Consider the following 18,042-nt stretch of genomic DNA (forward strand, 5'->3'; position numbering starts at 1 on the left):
TGCTTAACAGTCTTAGAGATCTTAATAAAATAGCTATACAATTGTTATATAGACCAAAACAAGCAAGCAAACAGAAGCAAATTTATGTCTTTGTTAGAAATTTTCATCCTATAAGCACATGCTTAGAAACCCTGATTCAAATCTAGGACATCAGACTAGCCAGGATACTGGGGATGCCACCAGAATTACCCTGGCTTCTCTGCAACCACTCCCATGCTCCCAGCTGTTAATCACACCCACAAGGAAGAGCAAGTGCAGTCAACCTGAAACCTGGATAATGACACCCTTATCTCCATTCCTCAGGTATGACTGAGGTCAGTGTGGTCACCAGCCAGAAGCTGGCTCTGATACAGGCTGCAACAGGTTGTGCTTTCCTGAGGCACTGAGCCCTAGCTAAGCTACTTGATTCTCAGGTGAAAGTCAATGTTAGTATGGGAGGGGAGAAGACATCATTTTTCACTGGCCACAGCAGAATGAATTCAGTGCTATTTGGAACTCTGAAGGCAAGGGCATGAAGTAAGGCAGTGCATGAACAATTCTTGGCAGTAAAGGATTTCTTTCAAAAAGCTGGAGTAGCAAAAGGCAGGGATTTGAATCAAGAAAATGGCACAAAGATTTCAGGAAAGCCTCTTTGTGTTAAGGGTGAATGGGGCTGGAAAGTACAATGAGGAAAATGGAAAAGGAAGAAAAGATGAATCATACCATATTTTTGACAAGCAACTGCTTCATGTAACCCACCTGTTCTCTTCCCATTCATGTGTGATAAATCATTGATGATCAATAATCAGGCACTGTAATACCTTTAAATGATATTTGTCTAAATGGACATTGAACTGAAATAATAAATTTGAGCAGCTACGGAGACTGGAAGATTTTTACAAGAAATGTTAAAGAAAAAATAATGTTGGGACCATTTTGCCTGTGCTGACACTCATTTCTGTGCAGTTTAGAGCAATTCAGCAGCTTCACCATAAGGTCTCTTGGTACTAGCTTGATCTCTCAAACCATCAGTTTGATGTTAGAGCACTTCATAAATATTCCTTTTATGCAAAAATTCAGCAGACACTCCATCATCAAATCACCCAAATAACTAAACCAGCCACCATATCATTCTAACTTCCAATAATATTGCCAGTCGAATAATTTGGGATATATATGACCTCAGGCACTTAGGTATTTTCATTTATGAAGCGCTGTTCCTCATTAAAATAACAAAGAACCCCAAACAAGAATATTCTATCACTAAATTTTGTTGATTTTATCTCTCACCAGTAAACTTGCTGATTTCTTTCCATCTCTATCTCTGATAATGCTAATCCAAACCTCCATCATCTTCCCCCAGGATTTATGAAATAATTAGTCCTATTTGGTCTCCAAGTATCCGTTCTCATTCTTCCACCTGTTTTCCACAATGCAGCCACACAGCTATTTTCAAAAAGCAAATATGATTATGCCACTTCCTATTCATAGACTCTTGGAGAATCACCACAAACCTTAACATGGCCAACAGTCCTTACATGGTCTGGGCATCTCCTGTCCGCTGTCGTCATGCACCATGATCTCCCACACTCTCCTCGGCGTACATCTTTTCTGAGCTCCAGTACTTTTTCAATTACTGGAGTGCAGCATAGGGCCTTTGCATGTGCTGTTTCCTCTGCTTGAAATATCTTCTCTCTTCCTGGTTTTTGCTTTATTAACTCCTATTCACACTTCAGATCTCAGGTCTCATTTGGCTTCCTTAGAGAATTCCTGCTACTTTAACTAGAACAAATTCTACTACATTCCCTCTTAACAGCAACATGTACCTCTCTTTCATGGCACTCAATACAGTTGTCATTTTAAATTTCCTTCACTAATGATTTGATCCCTGAGTTCTCCACTGGATATAAGTTCTATAGTATCCTATGGGTTTAGCATAGGACCTGGCTTATAGTAGGTTTGGTCAGTACTAGCATTATTTGAATAAAGCAATAAATAAACACTTACAATTTATTCCTGTGTATGGATTAGCCAGCTAGGATATACTCCTTGGCTTCCACTAGGTGAAATAAGGTATTCTGAATTGGTGATTTCTACAATGATGGGTTTCTATTTCTAAATATTCTCTGTTAAAAAAAAAAAAGTCCTCACCTACCCTTCCTTTTGCACACATGGGCCTGTGCATGTGCACACTTACACACTTTTTTTTTTACTGTGTTAACTTCTCACAGTAGGTATCTGGTAGTCCTTGTTGGAAAGAGAAATGTACTTCTCACTGAATTAAGTATGGATACTTAAATCATACTTAGCAAACACAGAGTATGAAAATGTGTACTCACTGTTTAATTTTTTAAAAGGGTAGAGCAAAATACTTGTTGAAAAGGGTGAGTTTTCCAATGAGTTTAAAACACTTCCAAATTTGAAGTTGGGATTCACTATTTTAATCTATAGTCTCCTGAAAAAATGTCAAGAATACCTTTCCAGCAGACAACATAAACCAACTTTAATCATGCATTATTTGAAGACAGCAATACATACATTGCTAAAGGAGGGTATGTGAACTTGCCCAAATAGTTATGTCTACTCCTAAAATGTGTTATAATCAAAACCTGTGAGAGCAGCTCCCGGTACATGGAAGCACGTTGAGTCTAACGAGGACTCTCCGGTAAACTGTGGCAGAAAGTGCATTGACCAGCATACTGATGCAGGTCACACCTGATATTTTTTAATGTCACTTCAACATGCTGGAGTAATTGGCTCCTCTGTCTCCCTTGTAAGTTTCTCACTGCAGCATGGTGTGCAAGGAAGTACAGACAGCCAGTGCTGGAAAATGGGTAACAGCTAATGGAAACCCATCAAGAAGATGAAGAGTATTCACTTATCATTCAGCAAACAAATACCAGAAAGCAGAAACTCTATTATAATTTCACCTCATTTTCTTTGTGATGGTACGCATGACAATACAGTCAAAACATCAGGGTCTGGATACCTCGGTACGGAATTCCAAATACTCAGTTCAGCAGCAAATGTATTCCCTGAATGAATACTACCATTTGTCTACAATATAACATGTCTGAAATTGGGAAATGAAATTATAATAAAAGATGCAAACGTGTCCCTTATTTACCACAAGAGGTTCTGATCTGGAGCACAGAACAGGAAATTTGAATTCAAAAGATACAATACACAGGGACTAGCGATACCCAGGATACTTACAGAAACAAAGAACAGGCCAGATTTTCATATGCTGCTTCTTTTTATTATCACCTCTGGATTCAAAGAAAGCTCATGACATTCCACCAAGTGATAACAAGAAAGCACTCCTCTTAGGCTGTGGGGGAACTTACCACATCCCTGTGTTCTCCTTCTTTAGGGGTAAGGATGACGGACAGCAAAATGATTCCAAGGTAGTGGTCAGGATAATGAGGATCTTTCAGTGTTAGGGTCACATCTGTGGGCCTATGATATACAATATTAAGATTGTAAACCATCATTAAATATATAAGCCAAAAATATATTTTATATTGACAATTTATTATTTTTAAGAAGAAAATAAATTTTGTTTTCTTTTACTTTCCTGGTCCAATTTCTGTTGTTATTAAAATATCATTAATGCACTCTTATCCAATAAATTGTGGACCAACTGCACGTACTTGGATTCACTGTGTAAGTCTCAGTCCTTTCTGTGGTTCTAGAAAGCTAAGAAACTATAAAAGTATAGAGAAATGTACAAGTACCTTCTTTATAATCTCTAAACACACAGAAAGCCAGATATTTTCCATAAATTTGAGTCCAACAAGTAAATGAGGGTCATTTACAGACCACTACATGATTTAGAATAAAGAGATGAGTGGTAAAAGAGGAAAAGATAATACATAATTTGCCTTATATGCATCATAGATATATTTCTTTATTGTGTAATTATTTTTAACAGAGTCCATTGTTTACAATAATGCTACTATATTTTTTTGGCTGTTTAAACCTATGCCTAAACAATTTTTAGATTCAGAAACACAAGGAAACCACTACTTGTTCAAGTTGGTGAATACTTAGAAGGCTTTAGAATTAAGTATGTCTGAAGAAGAGATTATGAATTACTCAGTATTACCCAAAATAATTTTAGAAAATAATGCCAACCACACATTGAACTGACAATGTGTAGGTAATATCTCATTTCTATATCTCAATTAAACATATATTTCAATTTTAACAAATGCATGTTAAGCATTACAGTGTATATGCATATACTATATATATACATATATGTTTGATATATAATTTGATTTGGTTCATTTTGTTGAACAAATAGGAGTTCATGCCCCTCTACCCCCAATAAACCTAAGGGACTGTGGAATATTTGACACAAAACCTGAATCTTTAAATGTTGGCAAATTAGGAACGTTCCCTTACTTGCTCAGTCACTTATTCATTCCATTCACAAAACATATATTAAACACATATGAAATACCACACACTGTGCTAAATCTTGGGTAAAAACCAGAGGTTAAGATCAGTGATAATATCATTATCTTTAGGGAACTTAATAATTAGTAAATGCTACAGTTGGAATCTAGTACTGGGGAGAGGGCTTGGTGGGGAAAGCTGGTCCAAATAAGAATTTTCAATCCTGGCTGCATATAAGAATCCACTGGGAAGCTTTAAAAAAGTATATATTCCTGAATTCTACCTATGATGACCCTGGTTCTATAGATCAAGGTTGGGTCTGGAAATTTATATTGTTTATGAAGCTCTCTAAGTGATTTTCCCATAAACCAGGATTGAGAACAAAAGATCCTTTAAAAAAAAGTTTTTTTTAAAACATTTATTTATTATTGAGAGACAGAGAGACAGACAGTGAGCAGGGGGCGGGGTAGAGAGAGGGGAGACACAGAATCTGAAGCAGGCTCCAGGCTCTGAGCTGTCAGCACATAGCCCGACTTGGGTCTCAAACTCACTGTGGGGTCATGACCTGAGCTGAAGTCAGTCGCCTAACCAACTGAACCACCCAGGCGCCCGAACCAAAGATACATTTTAAGGCTAAGGTATTATAATACTAGGAAACTTTTACATGATGCTTAAAGTCAAGGAATAATGTTATGAAAAAGATGAACTGTTTTCCAATGCCAGAGGTTTTTTTGTTTCTTTGTTTGTTTTTAAGTAGGCTTCATGCCCAGCATGGAGTTCAACACAGGGCTTAAACTCACAACCCTGAGATCACGAGTCAAATACTTAACTGGCTGAGCCACCCAGGTGCTCCCCAGTGTCAGAGGTTTTAACTGAAACATGAAAAATTAGTCAGACTGATAATATACATGTTATAACAGTCGTGATACAAATGGCTCCGATAGTTACAACTAATCACCGTGGTTTGACAGCAACAACTTGTTCCTTTCATTTTAACAAATTCATGTTAAGCATTATAGAATGTATGTAAATACTATACATAGATACATGTTTTTATATGGAGTTACAATTTGATTTGGTTCATTTTCCTATAATGAGTACATATAAAATTAAAAGAAAACTTATTATATTTTTATAATGATTACATGATAAAGATTTAAGAACATTTTCAATTGCTTGATGATGACGATGATGATGATTTTCTCTCAAAGAAAAACTTTAATGCATTACAGAATAACATAAGTATTTATATGGCTAGTATTATTATCCATTTATCTACACCTAGGGACTATTGATTTATACACAGAATGTAATGGCATACACCATCATGTGGTTTTAAAAAGTAGTAATTTGGTGTTTACATAGTTTTGGGAGGAAGGAATGATTAAATACATAAAATAAGTAAAGTGGCAAAATAAACACCAAATGCTTGGATAAATGTCTTTTTATTTTCTTAATCATCCCATATTTTTCCATTTAAGGTTATCTTTCATCAATGATTTATCTTTAATAGGGAAAAAGAGAGATTTATGCTCTGTGATTAAATACAGCGGTTTCATATCCTTTAGCAGAAATCTATACAGAAAATAGTTGTGGTCTTAATAGAACACCACAGCCCATTGAGCTGGAGCTCAGTCTTCATGGTAACGGATGACATAAAACACTATCTTGGATGGGGCGCCTGGGGAGCTTCGTTAAGTATCTGCCTCTTGATTTCCGCTCAGGTCATGATGTCAGTTTGTAAGATAGAGTCCCTGTCACAGGCTCTGTGTTGACAGCATGGAGCTTGCTTAGGATTCTCTCTCCCTACCTCTCTCTGCCTCTCCCCCACTCACTCTTGCGTGTGGGCTCTCTCTCTCAAAATAAATAAATAAACTTAAAAACAACAACAACAACAACAACAACAACAACAACAACAACAACACTACGTAGGAAACTTCCTTCCACTGTGGTGAGTGGGAGGCCGGCAATCACCCACATTCTATCATTAGGTCAGCCTGTGCTAAGCTCTTGACTGGAATAGAGGACGTGCAGGAAGTCCAGAAAAGTCTGTTCTTTGGTCCAGTCCATGGCAAAAATGGCTTTTGGAAGACCAACAAGCTGCCAGTGTGCTCAAGCTTAGCTGACTATGATACATACGGGGGTTCTACTATTTCTGTTTAATTTGCATTTAAAATATAAAGTAGCGATCTGGCCCATTTCTCTGCTCCTGTTTTCCACTGCTCCTGCCACATCACGTACATAATCACATAAAACACCTTAAAACCATCAAAGAAGATCTCACAGCTTCCTTTGCAACCTATCCCAGTACTGCTTGACCCTTTTAAAACATATTTTTTTCCTTCTGTAGTATTAATCAATTCTTAGCTTCCAGTTGAAGTGCATTTAAAAAAAATATAAGCCCATAATTAGGTGCCAGGTCTGACTAATACTAGTAATAATTCTATAGCTTTACAACTAGTCAAGCAATGATAAACTATTGTGACTGAGGAAATACAACTAATCTTTCTTCATGTTTGAGGCACTCCTTGGTAACCTAGGATCACCAGTGATCGCAAAATTAGACTGTCTTTGGGCTCAGATGATAAGAGAGTAGCTGTTTTTGAGATAAAGTACATACATATTTTATTTCCTGTATGGTAGCCTGATTCTTAAACTAGTCATTTCTATTTACATGCATAATCTACTTTATGTCCCACTACAACCATATCAGCAACATGGAAGTAAGGAATTTGTCTTTTATCTCTAGATTGCTGGTGCTTAGTCTGGGGGACAGATCTGGGGGACAGATCAGGTGTCCTAGACTTTTTCTTCCAAATAACTGTTGTTGAATAAGACAATCAAGGAAGATGCTATTATTTCCACTGGGTAGATAAAAGAGATGTACTTGAAAAAGGCTGGCTAGCATGACAGCTCACAACAATAAATGAGAGAACAGTGTCTAGAACCCAGATCGGCTGTCACTCTATTTATACAGGCCCAGCTTCACAACAAGAGGCAGTGATATAACAGTGGCTCAAAAGTTACCTGTTTAACTCCAGTTGTGTGAGATCCAGAAAGGCTGAGCCCATAAAGTCATCCTGTAGTCCAAAATCATAGTCAAATACCTGAGAAGCCAAAGAGACCAAGCATTATTAGAAATAATTACAATATAGCTTTAAATGAAAATACCTTGACTATAAAATATTGGTTGTCTGTGTCATCAAAAACAGTGAAACTTCCTAATATTTTTACAAATTTCTTTGTTTGAGGGGCACCTTGGTGGCTCAGTTGATTAAGCATCTGACTTGATTTCAGTTCAGGCCGCAAGCTTATGGTTTTGTGAGTTTGAGCTCCACATTAGGCTTTGCACTGACTCTATAGAACTTGCTTTGGATTCCCTTTCTCTCGCTCTCACTCTCACTCTCTCTGCCCCTACCCAGCTAGTGCTCAGTCTCTCTCAAAATAAATAAATAAACTTAAAAAAAATTTTCTTTGTTTGAAATGTTAGGGTCTCACAAAATATTCAAAGGAAATTGCATTTTTTACTTAAAATTGTTATTTATATCAAATAGAACTTTAAGGAAGATGAATAACAAAATCAAGTAAAATATAGTAAATCATCAAAAATCTGAGGAACCCAGGCTTAGAATATTTCCCCCATATTATAGAAGGGATATTAGCATTACTGGAAGGAAAAATAAGTGAGTATGAAATTCAACAAATATGTCTTCCATAGTGGGCTCTTGGTGATGAGTACATGATTCTAATTCCTTCATGTTTTTCAGGTCACTGAAGATAAATTCTGTGATATTATAGGACAATGTCTTTTGAAATATACAAATAAGTTAAAATTGAAGTGTTGTTATTAAAAATTTTTGTAAAGTCATATTAAGGTTAAATCAAATTTAGTTTTTATCATCAAAAGGAAGACTAGGAAATAATATCAATGTAACTACCAACAACAATCAGAAAGGAAAAGAGAATGTGTTTCTATTTATTTATCCAGTATCTTCTTTGGCCTTTCATGGTTCTTATTCATACTATGATAAATAAAAAAGTATTGTCCCTGATCTCTTGGACCCTGCATTTAAGAGCTGAGACAGTGTATACAAACCCAAATAGATAAATACACTTCAGTGATGAGCACTGTGGACACAAAAGTCTAAGGGGGCGTGTTGGAAGCTGCTATGTTAGATAGGGAGTCCAGGAAGGCCTTGTGCAGGAAGTGTGTCATGTAGAGACCAGAATGATGAGAAGGATTATGCCGGTTTGGGAAGATCATTCCAGGCAGAAGAAACAGCAAATGACCAACACATGCAATGGTCATCAAGAAGTCAGTGTGGTTGAAGCAGAGTGAGAAATATGGAGAGTGGAAGAAGAAGGCTGAAGAGACAGCTCAGAGCTAGATCAATTACGGCCATTTCCGAAAGACTCCAAGAAAATGGGAGTTGGCTAACTTCCATCCATTCATTAGTTTTCCTACTCATTCTGTCCTCAGTCAATATTGATTAAGTATTTATTATGTACCAGACAATATGCTAGGCATAAACAGGGGTAAGCAAAGCTGACATCATCATTGTTTACAGTTTAGTAAAGGAGACAGATGTTAAACAAGGAAGTGCACAGGTGATATATAATTCCAAATTTTGATAAGTATTGTAAAGAAAAGAACAGCGTTTGAAAAAAAATAACAATAGAGATCAGGGAAAGCTTTTAAGATGGAAGAAAGATGCTAGTAGATGAAGTTTGGAGCTGTGCTTCTGGATCTTTTCAAACAGAAAATCTTTGTATTGCACATTGCAGTAAATGAGCATGGACAAGTAAGCCAGCTCTTGAAAAGATCAACCAGGCCACGGAACTCTCCAGGATGTGAGAATCCATTAGGCTGAGAGAATTTAGCACAACTGGGCTCAGTAGTTAGAAAACTTGAAGCAGAGGGAACAATATGTACAGCAGCCTGCATCCTTGGTTTTTCTCCAGTATTGATAGCCTTTGATTTAAAAAAAACTTAATATGTAAAAAATTTGATATTTAAATAAGAAGATAAATACTTTGCATTACAAAAGGACTCTTAAGTTTGAAGTCATAAGGGGATTTACTTAAGTGATAAGTTCCCCTAATGCCTTCTAAATTATTCAATTCACAGGCATTTGATTTACATACAACCTTTCAGGAGTACATTTGTTATAGAAAGCACAGTGCTCCTGTAATAGATATTCTCCTTGATCAATTACACCTCTGAGATCTAGTCATGTGCCCAGTGGCATATCACATGAATACACTGCCACGTCTCAGGCAACGGACATCTCACTGTTTGCAAGTGGCTACAAATACTGTATTTTACAACATAAAATTTATACTCAAAATTAAACAAATTTCTCTTATGCAATCTCTTCTAATTGTATCACCCTAAAGCTAAAACTCTTAGGGACTATAGTGATAATCAACCAACATCTGGGGTACACACATACATGTGAAGTGGAGAGCTGTGAATCCAGTGAACTGGCTAAAGGAGACAGTCCAAATGGGTGATTCAACATTCGAACTTTCTTAACTCTCACGGTGAAAGTCTTTCCTCCAGTCCTAAAGCTAGGTGCTTACTTTAGTTTCTTCCTATTCATTAGTAAATGCATAACCATGGGAAAGAATGTAACAACTAGAATCCATTCATTAATGAAATTATTAGCTTTGCGACTTGGTTCCAGGTTCTATAAACTACCTGTCAGAAGGAGCATTGTTTTAGGGAAAGTTTCAGAAATACAGAACATAGAGAAGAGATAAAACAGGAAAAGATACTCCCACTGTTGGGGCACCTGGGTGGCTCAGTTAGTTAAGTGTCCAACTCTTGATATCAGCTCAGGTTGTGATCTCATGGTTAGTGATCTGAGGGTCGTGAGACTGAGCCCTATGTCAGGCTCTGTGCTGAGCATGGCGTCTGCTTGGGATTTTCTCTCTCCCTCTCTCTCTGTCCCTGCCCCCTCCAATAAATAAATAAACTTAAAAAAAAAAAAAGAAAGAAAAGGTACTCCCACTGCAATAACAACAAGCACAGTGAACACTGATTAATGTTTATTCAATATTTACTATCCATTAGGCACTGTTATCTGTTAAACATATTATGGAGATTCTGAAATTTATGTTGTATAGAACTCAGTGAACAGGGTATTGTTGTTTCCATTTTTCAGATAAGGAATCCAAAGCTAAAAAAGTTTATGTCACTTCCCCCCAAAACTTGGGGCTTTGAAGAGGTTGGATTCAGATTAAGTTGTGCAAGATACTCTGTTCAGAATAGAACACATTTAAATTTAGCAAATACGAGTTGGGTACCCACTGTGAGGGAAGCACTGTGAATTCACATGTGAACAGTTTAGATGGGATGCTTGCCTTCACACATCTCCTGGGAGAGGTGGAAACCTTAGATAACATTAGATAAAAGTTGCTTGGTTTCCATAACACCTCTCTTCATTCTCACGTGAGTTTAGAACAAAAAATGTTTTATTCTAATAAATGAATTTATTTAGCATTTTGATTTAATTGCCTCCCCTGAAAAATTGCATCAGGGAGTACACCAGCTAAAATGCTCTTGGAAATCAGTAACAGAAAGCTCAGCTCCCACAAATGGGAATTTGTTAGCTCAAATGACTGGAATGCCCAAAGGTAATTACGACTTCAGTGGAGTTTTCAATTGCCAGTTCAAATGATTCATATATTTATTCATTCAGTTACGTGAGAAATATTTGTTTAGCATCTACAATGTGCCAAGTATTGTCCTAGGCACTGGAAATACAGCAGTGAACAGAACAAATTTTCTGATTTCTTGGGGCTTACATATAGGGGAGCTGCAGATAATAAATGAATGCATGACAGGTAGTGATAAGTGCCATGGGGAAAAATATCTCAGGGTATGGGAGTGATGGGGACTGCTATTTATAAGATGTTTCAGAGAACAATCAGAGAGAGTGGCCTTTGAATAAAGATGCATAATGGGATTAGGATATAGAACAGGACGCAGATCACGTAATGTGACCCAGGATCTAAGATTCTATGAAGAAAATATGTCCATGACTCATTTTCATATTCAGGCAGCTTCAAAATAACCATTTCACTATACAAGAATAATTAAACTCAAAATCGTAGGACTGACATTGTAATGCAAAGAAAAAAGAAAACCTAACTGGGGCCATTGCAATTAGTCATCTTTAGTAGAAAATACAAGTTATGTTGCATAATTACTGGGTGGACACAGGAAACCCTAAATCTCTCTAAGTCTTACTCACCTATGTAATGGGGATGAGGAAAGTCATTTGTCAGGTATTTTGAGGATCACATGAGATAAAGGAGGCCTTGTGCCTCGCATGGTGCTCAAGAAATGGTAGTTATTATTATAGTGAAAATGTGACCAGAGATTCTATCTTCCCAAGACTCAATAACCTCCTATGTTCTTTGCCCATAAACCAAAAGTAAGTACAGTCACATTTTTTTGTTTCCTTGTTTTGTTTTGCTATTGATTTTTGTTGTTGTTGCTAATAGTTGAGATTCTTGATTCATGCATTTAGGAAGTACTTTTGAACCACACAAAACATCTAAGATGACACAAGCATCTAACTTTGGAATAATTTGGTTTGGATGCTGCGTGGTTTAGGGTTGGAAACATTTTCTTCCAATTACTCAGGTGTTTCCATTTATAAGTCTAGAAAAATAGCTCCCTCCCTACCTAAGCAGTGCATCAGAATAACCTATTGTGTTTCAAAAGTACAGAAGATTGTACTCTACCATACAGGCCCTAAATCAAAGTCTGTAGGGAAGACACTTGAACATCTGGATTCTTACACACACACACACACACACACACACACACACACACAAAACAAAAACAAAAAAAAGCTTCATGGTAATTCTGATGTACAGCCAGGGTTGACTATCATTGGTATATGACATTCATTTAGGGCCCTTAAAACCTACTCAGAAATAATTTGGCATAAGATAGCAATATGGTGCTTAACTTGAACCATGCTGAAGAATGTTTCAATTTTAGATCTTTTTAAAAAAATTTTTAATGTTTATTTTTGAGAGAGACAGAGAGAGAGAGAGAGAGAGAGAGAGAGAGAATCCAAAGCAGGCTCCAGGCTCTGAGCTGTCAACACAGAGCCAGTCATGGGGCTTGAACTCACGAACTGTGAGATCATACCTGAGCTGAAGTCAGACACTTAACCAACTGAGCCTCCCAGGCATCCCATCAATTTTAAATCTTAAGCCTGGATATATATGAGTTATTTAAGGAAATGTCAACTTTGGTAAAATGACAGTCTTAGACACAGTAATCTGATCCCAAACAGAATCGCCTTCCTAATTATCAAAACCTTTCTATTAGTTAGAAAAGCACTCCAATCTAATACCCAGATTTTTAGCCTGTGATTAGGCCAAACAAGCAGCAATTTATACAACCATTTCCCCTTTATATTACTTCTCTCTTTTCCACTATAACTCTGGGTGTTCACTGTGTAACTTGAATAATACTGTCAGTGAAGTGAAAATTGAAAATTTAATTCAATTCAGCTGAAATGGATGCTGAATTTACCCTCTTATCTAAGATGTGTGCCTGAGCAGGCATCCCTGTGGCTACCGACCAGGCTCCAGTGGCTCTTGTCTCAGCTAAAACTACTGCATTTAAACCCCCAGCTTCTACTACGACCTTATAAGTATATTTCAAGTCCATTCCTATAGACTTGTTTTTATCTGCCCTTACTGTAAAGTCATTTGGAACTGAAGGAATAGTCTTATTAAAATTAAAAGCTATAGGAGTTCTAACCAATTGGAATGTATGTTATTTTTTATTTTGTGTCTAATTTTTTTTAAATGACAGTTCCAAGATTTTTGGAGGGAAAAATCTGTTTTTGCTAGAAATGGTATAAGCACTGCAACTTTAATGTGATTTTACAATCTTGGCTCAGAAGTGAATTTTGTTTCCCTTGGTAACCTTTGCATTGATAGAAATCAGATTACAGGGCACATATAAGCTTCTTTTTCCTTTAACTACAGACAGGAGGGTTGTAGACAGTATTTTCTAACCATCTAGTACATGGATGCATTTTCATATTGCCTGTCAGTACAGAATCAGTTAGTCCCTAAGAAATCTTTCAGGGAAGATTAATCTCCCAGTACATAGGATATGGGCATCATATCAAAATCAAGTCAGTCAATCACACATGGCTATGTAGAGACAATGAAAATAAAGCAATGTTCATGAAATTCTTAAAATATTTCCACCAGTGTATTTGATTTAGGTCTCTGTGTATGCAAGGTTAGGCAAAAAGCAGATAACATAAAAAGTGAAAAAAAGAAAGCAAAAAATTAGAGACTTTTTTCAAAAGATGCCCTATGCATTTCATAGAAAACAAAAATCAAATGAAAAATACGAAAGCATATTTAGAAGCATAAGTATTACATAAAAATATTTTCATTTTATGTTTGTACACGAAAGACCAGTATAATTTCTACTTAATCATTTTTCTTAGGTAGAAATGTACAAAAGTGACAAATATTTTATAATTCATTATGTATCTTTTTCTATATGGTACAAGTTAAGTCGTGGCTACATGATGCTGTACTTTGAAAACTCAACGTGGTAAATAAACAGAAAAAAACAAAAACAATCTTTGGGGTCTCTCTCCTAGCTTTTGCTTATACGGTGGTTGTTAACCAAGGCTTTGGGCCTGTATGTAGTATCCCTGTCTCCAATGGCACAAGTATATGTGTGGACATATTCTCTCCCAAACCGAAACAAAAATTTTGCCACCATTTTTTTTTCTGTGTACTACAGATTTTTGTTTATTTTTGAGCCTATTGTGATATTCCTTTCCAAATATCCATTTTGACATTTAGATTTCTACAGAGATGAATATTCATTCTCAAGCTCAAGTGAATAGCAAAAGAAATTAACTGTAATTTTGAGAAGTTTATTTCTTAGTCCTTTGAAAGACTGGAGATCCACATGGTTCTGTTGTGGAGTAATATCCCATTAAAGAAACAGATACACAGTAAAAGTAATTAAGAATAAATCTTGTTCCTTCCATGATTTTTCTCATAAGGGACCTTAAACAAGATCCAAATGGTTCAGTTCAATCCTTAGTAACCCCCGCTTTCCTCTCCTGTCCATCATCCCCATGGCCACAGCTACCCCAACTCATCTCTTCCAAACCTCCCTAGAAATAAAATTTCCTTTACATACCATTTATATGTATTTTTAATTCCTTTTACAACTTCTATCTCAGTTCTTTATTATAAAGTCACTCCCTTTTTTCTCACGTAGATATTTCTTTCTCTCTAGAAGTAGAGAGGAGGGACGAAAAGCATCTCCAACTCTGAAGATCTTCCCTTTGGTGGGAGGAAGGTTGGCCGTGAATATTGCCACATTAATAATTCTTATGCTGTCACTCATTACATGTTAAAAGACAGTTCAAGAATTCTATTTAATTGATTTTCTTTAGCCAATGTCCACTCGAGACTCTTTTATTTTTTTTAATTAAAAATTTTAGAAGTTTATTTATTTATTTTGAGAGAGAGAGAGAGAGAGAGAGAGAGAGCACTGAAGGGGCAGAGAGAGAGGGAGAGAGAGAGAATCCCAAGAAGTCTCCCCACTATCAGCACGGAGCCCAATGTGGGGCTGGAACCCATGAACTGTGAGATCATGACCTGAGCTGAAATCAAGAGTGGGTCACTTTACCCACTGAGCCACCCAGGTGCTCTGAGACTGTTTCTTATGCAAATATGGATCTATTCTCCTATAATGACTTCTAGAAATTTACCAACTAAGTCCTTAGAAGATTCTCTTCTCACCAATCTTAAAAACTGTTCTACTATGGTTATTTTAAGACTAATCAAGTGCAGTAATGAGAAGGGGAAAGAGTGGAATAAGGAGTTGGATTTGTACCTGACTGTGAACATTCAACTGAGGTAATTCACTACCTTGAGACCAGTCAGTTCTGCTCTTATTTTAATAAAAGCCTCATTACTTTTTTTTTTTTCCCTTTCTGTGTAGAAGAGAAACAAATGGAGGCAATATAAATGAAGAGTTGATGGGAATGAGGATGCCTAGAGGTTGCTCAAAGAGTGATTATATGAGATTTTTGGCTCAAGTGCCAGTTGCAAAATGTGGTTATTATGGTAAAAATAGAAAAAGGTTCGGTCACTGAGTGGATAGTCAGAACACAGGAACCACAAAGAGTGTCTACAAATATGAATTAGATACAGAAAAAGTATCTGGAGACATGGATTAAAGAGAAGTTAGGTAGGAAAATAAAATAAATTTCCTGGGGCGCCTGGGTGGCTCAGTCAGTTAAGCGTCTGACTCCAGCTCAGGTCATGATCTCATGGTTTATGAATTTGAGCCCTGCATTGGGCTCTGTGCTGATAGCTCAGAGCCTGGAATCTGCTTCAGATTCTGTCTCCCTCTCTCTCTGCTCCTCCCCTGCTTGCACTCTGTCTCTCTCTTTCTCCAAAACAAATAAACATTTAAAAAAATTTTAAAAACAAAACAAGGAATCTCCTTAAGTTCTTAAAAAACAAAACAAAAAACAAAACTTCATCAAGTGAGAGGAAACACTCTTTTTTTTTTCTTTCCATTTTTGGATATCTTTATCCTTCTCATCTTTCAAGGAAAATATTTTGTTCGCAACCATTAATGGTAGATCCCCTGATATAATTCTTGGACAAAAAGACTAGGTTCTGTGTAAGCTTTCTTTCTTGCTAGATTTTATGGAGACTTGTTTATATATATTTCCAGAGTGTGCTAAATCATTCTCCGCCAAGCAGGAGAAGATGGAGTCCATAATCCTCCTACGTGACTGGCAATAGAACTGTCCTGAAGAAAAATGCTCCCACGCTTCCCCTCCCCTCTATTTCGTTTCTGTCACACCATCAACAGGTTAGAGTTGTGCACAGCAGAATTTATCTCTCGTGAAAAATCTCATCAGACAAGGATACATGATAGAAAACCATCAAACAGCGAGTTTTATGTCATTGCATTAGGGAAAAACAAATAACTGGCTCACCTTTATATACAATGGTTCCCTAAGATGCTCAACAAGAATGCAAGCTTTCTCCTCCCATATGGGATTGAGGTTCTTGTGTATTATTTTACTTCTAAAAACTTCTTTTCCTCCAATTTTAAACTTCACGTATGGATCACTTGTCCCTGTTAAAGAGATACAGATTGATTCATGTTAATCATGCCTTTCGTTGGAAGCAAGAGAATAGCTCATTTAAACATAAGGAAGTATTTAAAGGAATAAAAGTTAAATAAAGCTTATCACATGGGAAAATAAAGGTTAAGGTTTTTTTCCTAAAATTTTCCTTAAATTTTAAAGGGACAGTATATAATACTATTAAATCTAAGTAATAATAATAATAGTAATTATTTTTTTTCTGATCTTTACATGGTAACCCTGTCCTGATATTTAAAAACCTCTATTGCATGCTGCATATGTCAATTTAATTCATATTATAAATGACAGAGATGAATCTGACATTTCTCTTGGTATCATCTGGTCAACTACAAAAAGATGATCCAGCATCTTGACCTAACTGACTAGTTTTAGACTTAAATATGCTGCTCAAACTTTATACTAGTGTGATGGGCTTAAGGAAAGGTGAGTCACAAACTGGACTTTAAATTCATCTTTGGTCCCACATTCTCTCTTGCTCAGAATTTTCAATTTTAGAATGCTAGGAAAGGTTGGAGGTCTCAGAGTAAGGCATTGGGGGAAGGGGACAACTGCTTATTAAATCATCTGCCAACTTCATATTAACCCTGCACACCTTCCAAGCTCCCTATGATAATAAAGAAAATCAGAGCTAGGGGTGCCCGGGTGGCTCCAGGTGGTTAAGCGTCCAACTTCAGCTCAGGTCATGATCTCACAGTTTGTGAGTTTGAGCCCCGCGTCGGGCTCTGTGCTGACAGCTCAGAGCGTGAAGCCTGCTTCAGATTCTGTGTCTCCTCCTCTCTCTGCCCCTCTCATGCTCATGCTCTGTCTCTGTTTCTCAATAATAAATAAATGTTAAAAAAAAAAAGAAAAAAGAAAATCAGAGCTGTTAAGTAAGTTGCTCATGGATACACAGCTAACAGGAGATGAAGTTAAAATTCCAACCAAGCTTGTTTGACTCTAATGCCTGTGATTTTTCTACTACACAGGGATGGGGGAAGGGCTTTGACATGCTTCTATATATATCATACCATTTCTCATTGTGACTGATGAATGAGGCCAATGGATCTAATGAGTCTATGCTATTAGAGAAGGTGAGTCTATGCCTCCTAGAGAAGGTGAATCAGAGACATCCTCAAGTAAATCATTCCAGTGTGACAATCTTCATCCTCAGGAAATAGTTCTTTATACAAGGCCCGACTCCGTTATGATAAGATTTTGTTTAATTCTTTCTGTTTTGTCTAAACTGAAGCTACACTTGAAAACTTTGGTCTATATGATTTAAAGAAAAATATAAGTGGGGCTCAGTAAACTGTGAAGCATGATATAGATGTTAGACATTACAAGTACGCTGATATCCTGAACTTACTACCAGCATCCCCTCTCAACACCTCCCCTCACTGCAATGACACATAAATATCTGTGCTCAAAATAAGGACTGACTTGTAGGATTTGGCTTTTCTTATTTAATCATTTG

The 18,042-nt window shown here is 36.7% G+C and overlaps 1 protein-coding gene across 26 annotated transcripts in view; it reads right to left on the reverse strand.

The window, feature by feature from the left end:
- The window catches only part of MCTP1 (multiple C2 and transmembrane domain containing 1), a 525,474-nt gene that overhangs the window by 227,009 nt on the left and 280,423 nt on the right, over positions 1 to 18,042 (reverse strand). For all 26 annotated transcript variants that reach the window (XM_047089153.1, XM_047089172.1, XM_047089119.1 and 23 more), the window contains exons 3-5: positions 16,416 to 16,558; positions 7,411 to 7,490; positions 3,327 to 3,438 (exon numbers count right to left, since the gene is read on the reverse strand). In XM_047089153.1, coding sequence (XP_046945109.1) covers positions 3,327 to 3,438; positions 7,411 to 7,490; positions 16,416 to 16,558 — 335 coding nt within the window. The remainder of the gene's footprint in view (positions 1 to 3,326; positions 3,439 to 7,410; positions 7,491 to 16,415; positions 16,559 to 18,042) is intronic.

Source organism: Lynx rufus, unplaced genomic scaffold, assembly GCF_022079265.1.
Source record: "Lynx rufus isolate CCGP_SWC_20201006 ecotype Redwood Valley unplaced genomic scaffold, mLynRuf1.p SCAF_1, whole genome shotgun sequence".
NCBI classification, from domain to species: Eukaryota; Metazoa; Chordata; class Mammalia; order Carnivora; family Felidae; genus Lynx; species Lynx rufus.